The sequence below is a fragment of the Drosophila erecta genome, unplaced genomic scaffold, assembly GCF_003286155.1.
Source record: "Drosophila erecta strain 14021-0224.00,06,07 unplaced genomic scaffold, DereRS2 tig00000055-arrow-pilon, whole genome shotgun sequence".
Classification (NCBI taxonomy): Eukaryota; Metazoa; Arthropoda; class Insecta; order Diptera; family Drosophilidae; genus Drosophila; species Drosophila erecta.
Genome location: NW_020825200.1, coordinates 5,322,482 through 5,334,363, shown reverse-complemented (window position 1 = coordinate 5,334,363; position 11,882 = coordinate 5,322,482). Strand labels below are relative to the sequence as shown.

The 11,882-nt window shown below is 43.1% G+C and overlaps 2 protein-coding genes across 5 annotated transcripts; both read right to left on the bottom strand.

Annotated features, from left to right (window-relative positions):
* Positions 1-442: 442 nt before the first annotated feature.
* On the bottom strand, positions 443-1,360 carry LOC6540671 (60S ribosomal protein L37a). Its single transcript, XM_001968733.3, has 4 exons — positions 1,292-1,360; positions 1,166-1,220; positions 962-1,090; positions 443-738 (listed from the first exon to the last, which is right to left on the bottom strand). The coding sequence occupies exons 2-4, from the start codon at positions 1,166-1,168 to the stop codon at positions 592-594; spliced, it is 279 nt and encodes a 92-aa protein (XP_001968769.1). The 5' UTR covers positions 1,169-1,220; positions 1,292-1,360; the 3' UTR covers positions 443-591.
* A 288-nt stretch (positions 1,361-1,648) lies between these two features.
* LOC6540725 (protein Hook homolog 1) lies at positions 1,649-11,710 on the bottom strand. 4 transcript variants are annotated; one of them, XM_015159839.2, is made up of 7 exons: positions 11,524-11,710; positions 9,194-9,669; positions 5,074-5,444; positions 4,045-4,978; positions 3,879-3,977; positions 2,022-2,224; positions 1,649-1,968 (listed from the first exon to the last, which is right to left on the bottom strand). In XM_015159839.2, the coding sequence occupies exons 2-7, from the start codon at positions 9,665-9,667 to the stop codon at positions 1,881-1,883; spliced, it is 2,169 nt and encodes a 722-aa protein (XP_015015325.1). In that variant the 5' UTR covers positions 9,668-9,669; positions 11,524-11,710; the 3' UTR covers positions 1,649-1,880. The 4 variants fall into 4 exon arrangements, with proteins under 4 accessions (XP_015015325.1, XP_015015324.1, XP_015015326.1 ...); XM_015159838.2 differs by adding an exon at positions 3,076-3,168 and having other exon boundaries at positions 1,649-2,224; positions 11,524-11,709; XM_015159840.2 differs by having other exon boundaries at positions 1,649-2,224; positions 11,524-11,709.
* Between the last annotated feature and the right edge of the window lie 172 nt (positions 11,711-11,882).

Genomic DNA, 11,882 nt, shown 5'->3' with positions numbered 1-11,882 from the left:
GAGAACACCTATCAGTATTACATTCTTTGGGCTGATTTCACATAGTGCTGGACAAAGGAACGACTTTTGGCCATTAAATGGTGCAGTTTAAGAGTCTTGCACCTTCGGGTAGAGGAATACAATTTAGTGTCCGTCGAAGGAGCTTATCACAAAAAAGTGATACACATTCATTGCGATTTGTTCTGCTCCTCATTGATGGCAAATCATGGAAACTCAGCTAATGACAAGATACTCTATGGTGCCCTTTGGGATGCAATGCATCCCAAGCTAAGAGAGTTCCAAATCGAACGTTTTAGCTTTGCACACCGAACTAAAATCACAAGTGCACAGAAGTATTAGATCCAACTGATTAGCCGAAAGGGGAATCTTGCAATGCCTGGATTTGTTTTTACACAGACCATTTGTTAACTTGGTTGACCACGTAAATGAGCATAACTTTCGCTTACTGTTAAAAGTAAAAAACATTTTTTATTTTCACATGACCGGCACGGCGCAAACCACAGGAAAATCGCGTTGTCAGATTAAAACTAGGGGAGCTAGCATAGCGGAGCATTCAATAAGATGGTTCCATCATTAATGATCCGTTTATGTTTACTGTTCCTTGGTTTCGCGCAGACGACGGACGGCGGATCGCACGGAGGCGGCGGCGGTGGTGGAGTACACCCAGGCGCCACCGGCGACGGTCCTCTTGCAGCGCTTGCACGACCAGATGCCCACAACGGCGCGCTTCATGGAGTCCTGCGGATACAAGATAACGTATGTTACTCTATCCATGACAACTTTGGGCAATGGCTCTATTGGAAAGGAATTTTACAAATGGACATTTCTACTAATCCACGAGCCTAATCCGCGTTGCTTTAGAAATATCCATTGATAAGGTTCCTCCAACGATTCGTCACCATTTGGTGTTCCATTTTTTGGGCCACCCTAATGTTGAATGGAGGGGGTGAAGCCAACTCACCTTGCCGCAGAAGGAGCAAGTGTACTTGCTGTGCTGGGTGATTTCCATCTTCTTGACCATCTTACGCAGGGAGGCACCATAACGGGTACCATATTTACCAACGATTCCAACCTTCTTGGTGCGCTTGGCCTGTCAATGGAAGAGGGGGGGTGGTTAACAATGCGGTTAGTGTGCCTTTTCGTGCGGATTGCGGGTTCGACGTACCATTTTGCTGTTGTTGTCGGTGTGTTAGACACGGGAAAGATTCGCCAGCAGTATTCTGTGCACGTGGAAATGAGATAAATATAAATTAATAGGAAAAAACGTGGAGCAACAAAATTGTACACTTACACGCCGGAAACGAAAAATCGAAAAGAGCGAAAAGTGTGACCGCCGCTCGTCACGTCCATTATGCCAAAAAATGTGATCGTGAGAGGGTGGAAAACTTGGATACGTGCTTAGCTAAGTGTTGAACGCAAAGTTATCGAGATTTTGATTTTTAAATTTTTCGATTTCAATTTAAAAAAATTTCTATCATTCCCTAACTTCTCTAGAAACATCATGATTATTAATAATTATTTAGATTTCATAAAAATGTTGTTTGCACCCAAATAAAAAACGCCATATAATTTATTCAGATTTTTCATTTATTTGCCATTAAAACTCGACGGAAACTCCACAAAACTTGATGGTGTTATTCTCACTTGATTAGCTAGATCTACAAAAACTACGTAGATTTTGTAAAATTGTATTTCTCTCAAGATGTTCGTATTCATACAAAGGACGTACTAGTATGCCTTAAGCTTTAGACCAGAAAATATATACGTAATTCGAAATTAACTTATGGGAAAATTTATACACTTCGTTGCCAAAGAAATAACTTAAAAAGGGCGCCTTCATAATTTAACAAAATTATTCCGAAAACAAAATAAAATTGAAATCAAAGCCGCCAGCCAATTAGCGGAAAACAATGCAATTTAGCGCGAACCAAAATCTTAGCCATCGTTTTGCTCACTTTGGCGTGCAATCTAAGTGTTAATAATAAGTATACGCCATGTGTAACGATGATCGAGAACCTCACTTTGGCGTTCGGTTGGCGGAGCTGATCTTCTGCTTCTCGGCATCGGTGAACTCGAGGATGCTCTCGATGGCCTGCAAATGGCCCTGGGAATTCTCCTTGTCCGTGAGGAAGTAGAAGATAGCGCTCTTCAGGAACTGCAGCGTCACCTCCGGATCCACATGGGTGCGATTCTTCTGGGCTTCCAGCAGGCGGCGATATATGGTCTAAATGGTGTTTGGTTAGTTTTGTGTACAGTTTTTACAATGGTCAGGTTAGTCGGAGTGGAGAGAGAGAAAAAGTGCAAGAAGAAGTGGAGAGAATTAGTCAGAAATTTCAATATTCAAAGTCCATATCGAAAGTGTGGTTAGTCGTTGAAATCAAATGTATTTACAAAGGATTCGCTTTAATCTTGGTAGTGCTATGCCATATGAACATTTAGGTTATAATGTTATGTATGTAACACTGAATAATTTTCGGGAGCGGTTATGGTTGTTTATTCAAACTTATTTTGGTCTTTAATTGGAAGTTAACTTGAGGTGAACCACATGCTAAATGGATTTTAGATAGAGATTAGCTTTGGGTGTTTTGTTTGGTACTCTCGAACAGAGATATATCATCTAGCCATAGTGTCATGTGTGAATGATGTTGAACATACCTCTAGTTGTTACCTCTACAAAACGGTTTTGTTTGGAAACAACAAGTACTTACAAAACAACAAAATATATGTATGTATATATTTGTGTGGAAATGGAAATCATTAAAGTGTTCACAAGATCTCAAAGTTGTAGTTTCGATGGGAACCCAATAACCTTACCCTGGCCCATGAGCGCGAATGCGGATGAAAATGCTGGTTAGTCTCGAGGGTGTGGTGAGGTGTGGGAATTTTGGATGGTTTTGGATGGTAGGACCCAATGTTCGATATAGCCAATGTGCGTGATCAAATCATAGATTGCAACTCAAAATACGTTTCATTTTTTGGGGGTAATTTTGATATAACAAATAAAAAGTTAGTTAGTTAGTTGGGCTGATTATTTTGGGGGAAGGTGGGGGGAATTTTGTTAGGGATATTACAAACCTTACGCGCGCCAAGTACCCATAAAGAAATCGCCTCTTTTGCAGTAAGGAGAGCATGATTACTGCCGCACTCTCTCATTCTGCACTCTGATGCCTACAAAAATAGTTTGTTTTTTGTTTGTTTTACGACAGAAATATTTGAAATTTAGATAGAGTTGTTGCTTTTATCGGTTAAATTAACTAAAAAGATATACAACTGAAGCAAAGAGAAGTACGGAGAAAGATAGTTAAGGTCAAAAAGTCCAGCATGCGATTGGAACGTTTGGAATTGGAATTGAAACATGAACGAAAGTGTGTCAACTGTACTTGGTTACATGCATGCACTTGCTTGCTCGCCGCACTCCACTACGTGACTGTACTTGGGCTACTCGAACTCGCAACGGAATGAAAATGAAACAAATCAAACGAACAAATTGAACGTAAACGATGTTGCATTTAATGTATGTTTAAATGTGTAGTAATCTTGCTAGAAAATTAGGTATATGCGAAATGATCTTAACAGCTAGAAACGAAATTCAACGAAAATGTCGCTTGTGCCGATCATGGTCGAGCACTGTTTGGCGGGCATTTCAATTAGGTGCCGCTTTTCCAGCCGGGCAAAGTCAGACCAATTGAAGTGCCACGCCCACAAGCCAATGGATCATAAAGTAGGTGAATCGAATGCGTGTTGTTCTTGTCGCGTTGTGTTCTTGTTGTTCTTGTGGCGGTGTCGAACTGAGATGCTGAGATGCCTCACGATGCAACAAAATGCAACACACAAAACAAAACCGAAAATAGGATGAGGAATATATTGAAGAATCTTACGCGTATGTTCTCCAACTCGTCCTGCGTGCTCTGCAGCTGATGCAGTAGCTCATTGATCGACACCTTGCTCTCCGGCTGACGCTGTGCCAAATCCAGGGCCTGAAACGGGCATAGGATCATCAGATATCACCTTCTCGAATCATTTACAATCGAAGTATGTGTCTACCTGATCCGCTCGAGAAATGCGCTCCGCCTCCTGTCCCTGCTGGTACATGTGCAGGTACATCTTGTTCTGCTTCTCCTCATGCTCGATCAGCTTGCGCTGCAGATCCTCCAGCTGCTTCTCCAGCTCCCGGATGCGCTGCTTGGCCTGCTCGTAGTCGGGCACCATGTCCGAGTACCTGGTATTGCACTCGGCCAGCTTCTGGAGCAGCGCCTCCACCTTGTCATTGTGGGATCGCTTCAGATCGCTGGTGGCGCTGTCCTGACTCCGGATGAGCTCCTCGATCCGATGCTCGTACATGCGTATCAGTTCCTGTCGCTGCAGCTCGTAGTTCTCCAGATTGCTGGCGGCATCGCCACCACCGCTCACGCAGCCCACATCCGGTTCTCCATCGGGCGTGGCTGTGCCGCATGCCTCGCTCTGCGTCTGCGAATCCTTCGAGTGCACCGACGACATGGTGAGGTCCTCGAAGTGGCCAGAATCCGCGTAGGAGCTCTGCATCTCCGCCGACATCTGCATGGCCTGCAGCTGCTGCTGCTGCAGCGAGTGGTTCGCCTGCTGCTGCTGGCGGCTTAGATGGCGTGGACTGCCCTTTGCATTGCCCTCGTCCACCATGTCCACGATGGGCGACACATCCTGCGAGGTCTTTAGCTCCGCCTCCCGCACGGTTACCGCATCGGAGGAGGCCGATCGCTCCTCCGGCGAACTGAGCGATGCCTTGAACAGGCGCAGCTCCACCACCTCGCGTGTCAGACGCAATAGCTCCGTATCCTTCTGCTCCAGATCCTGCCGCGCGATGCACAGCAGCTCCTTGAGCCGCCGAATCTGGCGCTGTGCCCGCTGTGTGGGCGTCAGATAGTCGGGTCCCACCTGGCCCGCATAGTTGGAGCAGTGCACCACGTACTTCATCTTGCGACCACTGAAGGTGGTGCCGTTTCTGAAAGTTCATCAAGATGTAATCAAATGTTATATTACTGGCGTTGCCCTGTGTCTTATAGCATTTAATTTGCATTTAATTGAAATACCCCCTACCTGGCCACATAGGGATGCTCGCAGGACATCGTGGAGCGACCCGAAGTGGTGGTGGCGAACGAGTACATCGAGTCTAGATCATCCTCCAGATAGGTGCTGGGTGAGTCCGGTGTGACGGGCGGTGTCCTGGGCGAAATCTTCGACTCGTGCAGCGTGGACAGTTTTCCCTGGTTGGCCTTGACGCAGTTGCCCTGCCGAATGCAGCTGTGTGGCGCTGGTGGCGTCTCTTCCGCTGTTGCAGCTGCTCGGCTGGCCGGCGTTTGGGGTGTCTGCGGTGTCCTGGGCGTCCTGGCGGTCCTGGGGGACGACTCCTTGTTGCTGCTGGCGGTGCCACTGCTGCTGATGTCACTGCCACCGTTCAACTTGAGAGACTGCAAAATGGGAGATGGAAGACGTAGGATGGAAGTCCGTAGACTGGGATTAGTAACTATCTTTCACTGATGCCGATGTGGTGGCTGCCCCTCGATAGCTTAATCTTTTTCTTCTTTTTTTTGCATTTCAATTTTACACTCTTGTTTCACTGCTTAGCAATTTTCTAATTTTTGTTGCGTGGTCGCTGGTCAGTCGTGCATGGGATTTTGTGTAGATATGGCAAGAAAATAGTAAAAAAAAGAAGTAGCCGCGTGAAATGGAGGGTAAGCCAATTCGCATTTGCAACGCCCCTAAAAGCAATTTGTTGCCATAGATTTAAAACAAAACATTGTCGGCTTGTATTCGCATTCGCATTCGCGTTGCTTACTTTCATTGTGGTGCTCTCGAAAATCGCCTCCCTTTTTTCTTGGGCTCCACCAAATCGGGCAGCATTTTTGTGGTCAATTAACTGCCCATTAGTCGGACTTTCCAAGTGGCTATTAAGTATTTAGTTTTTAGCATTTCGCTAATCGGACTAACCGACTGACTTAAATCGGTGCTGCGTCGATTAAATCATTAGGTTCTGCAAATTATGCATGGATTTCTCCGATTTACTTGGCTTAAAACTAACAAAACTGTTTTTAACTGGAGCAAGATCGTTTCAAAACCTAATAGGGTTCACTGTGCTTCCTGGAGTATTCGGGTTTTGTAACTAAGAAAATGTACTCAGCTGTTTGAGAAGACAAATCGCCCTTCTTTATCGCCTCCTTAAGGACATAGTTCGAGCACTTGAGTAAAAACTTAAGAATCCTTAAATAAACACTTGCCATTGCGCCACCACAATGCTCTGTAAACCCTTACAAACTGAAATGAGCCAAATAAAGTGTTCAGAATGTGATTGGAAATGCAAATAAATACAGATTGCTAAAGTTAACTGTTCGATATGAGTTAATAAGCCCAACAAGTGCCCCATTAGGCACCTTAATCATCTACTATGCATCTACCAACTGGTGAACCCATTTAGTTGAAATGTGCATAGTAAGCGAAAAGTTCATTGACTTGCAGTGAATAGATTCTGTTTTAAGTGATTTAGGAACCACTGGCCCATATCTTAGCCCCCTTTTTCTGCCGCACTGACCAACTCACCGATTGGCTAACTGAAAACGATACGTTGACAGCGATTTGTTCGAATGGAAAGCAAATCTCTTTAACTGCCACTGCATTCTCCCCATTCATGGTATGCATGTGAGCAAGTTAGTTTCATAATCAGTAATGAGTTTCTTGCTCCATTTAATTGCCCAAGTTCTGGGGAATATTTTATGGCATTACTGGTATGGCCAGCGCCGGAGAAACTGTTTACGCACGGCTAAACAATGGCCAAAACCTGACTGGGAAAGGGAATAATGGCCCGCAAACGGGGCCAGCACACACTTGGCCACGTAATAACTGACCCTTAGTTGCATTACGCACTTCAGGCCGTCTCAAAGCCATCTAAGAGTCACGTTTCAGGTATCTAACTTGGCTTACACGCCGCTCAGGTGGCATCAATTGAGCTGCTGACTAAGGAAAATCAATGACTTTGATTCCGAACGGAGGAGATGGGCCGACACAATGCAGGTGAATATATCAGAAGAAAACTCACGTAATGGCCAATTCAGCGCACTTGGCCCAGTGCCAATTTTCTACTATTTTGGTCACGTGTTGGCAATCACTTTTCGCTGTTGTGGGAATGCTTGTTTTGGCCAAGTTTTTTGGCTAAAACACAAAAGGACATCCGAAACTTTTGCATACTTTTCAGGGTCGATAGTGAGGGAAAATTTATATGGGATACTAATGGTTTTTACACGCGACTTTGATCAATATTATTTCAACTACTTCTCGATTTAATTTCTTGACTACATAGACCACAAAAACTGAACTGCCACTTCTTGCGACATATGGTGGTTAAAAAGTGTTTCTTTATAGCTGTATAAATCATCCCTAATTGCTGTAATTTTATGACGAAAAACGACTTTCAAAAAGCTCGACCAACTTGTTCGAATAAGAGCAAAAATATTATACAAACTTGTTTAAAAGCTTAATGCTATTAAACAAGCAGCTATATTGATCCAAATATTCTAAGAAAAAGGACATACAAAATATTTTAAAACAAAAATATTTCCCATGTAATAATCTATGCATGCACATAATTATGTATTCACACGTGCCACTTCCGTTTTACCAACAAAAAACAGCACATTTACACTGAATCATTTTCGATGCAATTAGAACGTGGAGCGAAGAAAATCAATAACAATTATGAATAAATAACGCAGAAGGGCCAACGAACTGCCACTTTTAATGGTGGCTTAAAATAGCCAGACCAATGCGCGTAATTACCATTTATGAGCCATGGCCCCAAGTTGTTGGCTTCAATTAAAATCGCTCGCACACTGTACTTAGTAGGTACTTGGGCACTTGGAGAACTCGAACGAAACACAACAACAATGCGCCAAAGGCAAAATGCACGCTTCAATTGTTTGGGCCAGAAGGCTTACAGTTTAAACAATATATCTGTGAGCCGAACCGCGAATCTTGTGAACGCGGTGAGTGGAAAAAATCAACTGAAACGCAAATCACTTGACCAAGAAGCGAAGAGAGCAGAGAAGCAGGCGAAGAAGATACCAAAAAGGTGGTAAAAGCCAGGGGCGGAGGGAGTACATAAAAAAGATGGGGGGTTTGGGGGTGGTATTGTGGTTGAAATGCTGCGCACTTGCATTTCCTGTTCTCTCAACCCCCGCGAATCAGAGGAAAACACAAACAAGCCGAAAATCAGCTGTTTCCTAGGTACAATTTGGCATGCGGAACAAGCGGAAGTGGAAACGAAACAGCTGGTACAAAACTAAGTGATGGGTGGGGGGAGGGAGAGGTGGGAGGTGAGAGGTTGTAGGTATAGCGTGTGTGTAAGCTGTGTTTGTCTTCACCTGCTTTCTTTCTCCCTCCCTCCCATTTCCATAGTATTATGCAAACTCGGCTTTGGGTTTATTTTTTGTTCCCTTCGCACGGTACATACATGTGTATGTATGTATATAGTGTATCTGGTTTAATGATCGCCGTCGGCGGGAAGAGCAAAAAATTGTAAGCTGCGTGTCATCACGACATCGACAGAAGTGCAAGTGACAAAATGGCATTAGCCAGCTAAATCAATTATATGTAACTTTCCAAGTCATTACTAAGTTGGCTAAATCTTTGGCAGGTTATAAACCTTTTCACTTAAAATTTCTTTATAAGTAAAAAAGATTGCATTTAATGCAAATTCATGCACTAAGATTACAACGCAACTACTACAAATGGGCATCAATATTTACAATATGTAAATAACAATATCCCTTCTTTGAAACACAAACCACATAGATATCAATCAATTTATTAGTCAGTTATCAGAATGCGCACACTAACATATAGCCAACAAGCTATTGAGACCCCTGACTTTCCAGGGTACTTGATAGTCTAAACTGTATGCCCTTTCCGCTTGAACATATGAGGTAAGCAAACATTTTGCCTCTCTAGTAGGAGTGTTGAATTGGGAGTGCTCCAGTATTCCCGGAAAATGGCTCTAGAGTTCCCTAGATAGTTTCGTAATACCCACACTACATGCCACAACGAGTGCGTATTGTGGTGGCCACCCCCTCGTAACCTTTAAGCCGCCTAGCGAGGGCGGTTCTTCAATTACCAGCAAGTGAAAATCAATACAGAATATTGTATAGTCGCACCACCTACGTCAACTCACCAGATTTCGCGGCTTGCCGTTGGCCATGCTGCTGTTGTCCACTGTGGGAGCCGGAGCCACTGCCTCTTTATCCAAAGACAAGCACTGGGTGGCATTGCATAGTGCCTCCGTAGAAGCCTCCACTTCCGGTTCCTGCTCCGTTTTGTGGCCTAAATTGCTCCAGCTGCGATTACGCCTCAAGTGAAACGGATGCGAACGCGATTCGAGACTGGATGGGATCGCCGTGAGCTTGGCGCGCGAACTGAATCCGCCTCCGCCGGCTGGACAGTGCTCAGCCCGCAAACCAAGCTCTGCGGGATTCCCGCGCAGGCGCAGGGAAGCGGAACGCCGGAAACGAGCCACGGCGGGATGTGGAATGCGAGTGGGCGTTGTGGATGCCGTGTGGGAGTCCTCGGCGCGCTCGTTGTCCTTCTCCCGCTGCACTTGCTCCTCCATCGCCGGCAGTGACGTCTCCAGCTGCAGCGACGTCATCATTTCTGCAGAGACAAATAATTGCAAGATTATTAACTAGTTTTAATCACTTTAAAGTTAGCACTAACTTTGTTTTTTTTTCATGAAAATAACATTTAAAATGTACAAATAAAAACAGTTAATCAACCATTTACCCCCATGAAAGTGAAATGCAAAATAATGATTAGGAAAATGAGCTGCATACAAATTGAGCTTAAATCAATTTCTAATTATTGGTTGCACTTTCAAAATGTAAGCAATTTAATAATTGAATGCCTCAGATAAACGTCTTCATTATCTTAAACGCTCGCGGAGTAATTAAAACTTTCTTCAGTCCGCAATTAATAATTACGATCGTACTCCTTTCCGCTCGCCAATTGTTGCACTGATTTGCTGGGCAAATCCAAAATGAAAAGTGAAATTAAAGCATTTTCCCAGACATGCAACTCTCAGTTTTTTTGTGTTTTTTTTTTTATTTTTTGTTTTCTTGTTCAGTTTTTTCCTGCAGCTAATTACGAAATTTGTTTGTTGGGATCTTTTTCGTTTGCGGTTTCTGCGGCGGTTTCAATGGATCTGGCCGTTCTAGTTACACAAGTCAACCCGATCTCAAAGGTCTTTGGGTTAAATAAGCTGAAACACACGCAAACATTTATTTGACACCTTCAGAGGTACAAGAAATTCAGTTGAATATTTTCTGGCATTATCAGCAATTAAGTGAGACATCAAAAGTGGTCCCATTGATAAGATTTTCTGGGTCATTTGGCAAATCAATGCGAAATTAATTGTTATCTTTTAAGCTTTCTTGCATTATCTTGCATTCAAGTTCTTAAAAACCAGTTAAACGCAAACTGGAATTCTTATTTGAAAAGTGAATTGAAGTTTATAAATGTTATACAACAACATTAACATTATGCTCTAAGTTAATACATTTACAAGCATTAAACATAGATTTTTCACTTTAATTTTTCATATTTCATTTGTACAGCTTTCGAGTCTCATGGAAAGAGCCCCAAAACATTTCCCCTATCCAAAATAATTGTCTTACTCATCTGACCCTTATTATCTTCTCTTTTTCCTCTTGGATTCCGCTGCCACTTTTGGTAGCAATTAGAGCGACTATCATTGTAAAGTATTTCCGCTCATTTCTTGTAAACTCAGGCTGCTCCAACAAAATGTTCAGTTTTGGGGGGTTTTGGGTTGAGTTAGGCCATAAAAGGTCAATTTCACAGCTGAACAAACGTGTTTTCCTCCACTTTTCCCCCCTTCAATATCGGCTATGTGTTATTTGCCACGTTTTTGTAACCAGATTGAGTGCATTCGCGTCATTTCTTCGAACGGGATTGATTTAAACGTTGACAAGGTCAATGGATAGCGCTTAAGATGCCCAAGTCAGATGCGAAGCTATTTAATCAATGGCGAAATGGAGCACGTTTCATTTGCTTTCGGCCTAAGTAAATGCCAAGCAGCTGTTTAAGTAATTAAAGTACACAGAACGAAATACCTGCACAGTTCACTAGCCTTAAGGCAATAAGAATAATATTACTTAACGAATTGCAGCTCCTCAATGCATATACTATCACTCTATATCTGAAATAGAACTAATCACCTAGAATGAATTATGTACTTGAATTAAAAACACATTGTTATGACAATGACAAATTTTTACTTTATGTGTACCAATAGAACACATACCCCTTGTAAAAAAAAGCTCTCTATGTTCCCTTCGCTCACTTATCAACTTTAACAATTTTGTGGCTGTATTTCGTTGGGTGATAAGAGGGCAAGTCAACAGCGAAATACAAAATCGACACAAATATGTCGGCCTCAGCTGAAATTCGCCACCTTTCAGCTAGAAATATTAACAATTTGTATTTAAATACCTGAGTTTGGCTACGCTTGCTGCAAATAAGTGCACTATTTGCTGGCAATTTGTATGCGAATAATTGCAGAAATCTTGAGTACACCGAGCGGCAAACCGTTTAACCAAGCGAAAAGTATGAAACTATTCAACTTTAACAACAATTGTGTGGAGTGCGCGTGCTGGAGGCGAGCGACAAAATGCAACTGAAGCTGAAAAGCCGAGCGGCGAATGGAAAAGTCTGTTGGCAGATGGAAAAACTATTGTTCAATTACCAAAGCGAGACGGAAAATGGAGTAGTCCGTGTGTTGCAATCGGATGGATTTTGAGTTTTGGATTTTGTAGCCGGTGTGCGGCGTAGTCCCACCTTTTGACGGCATT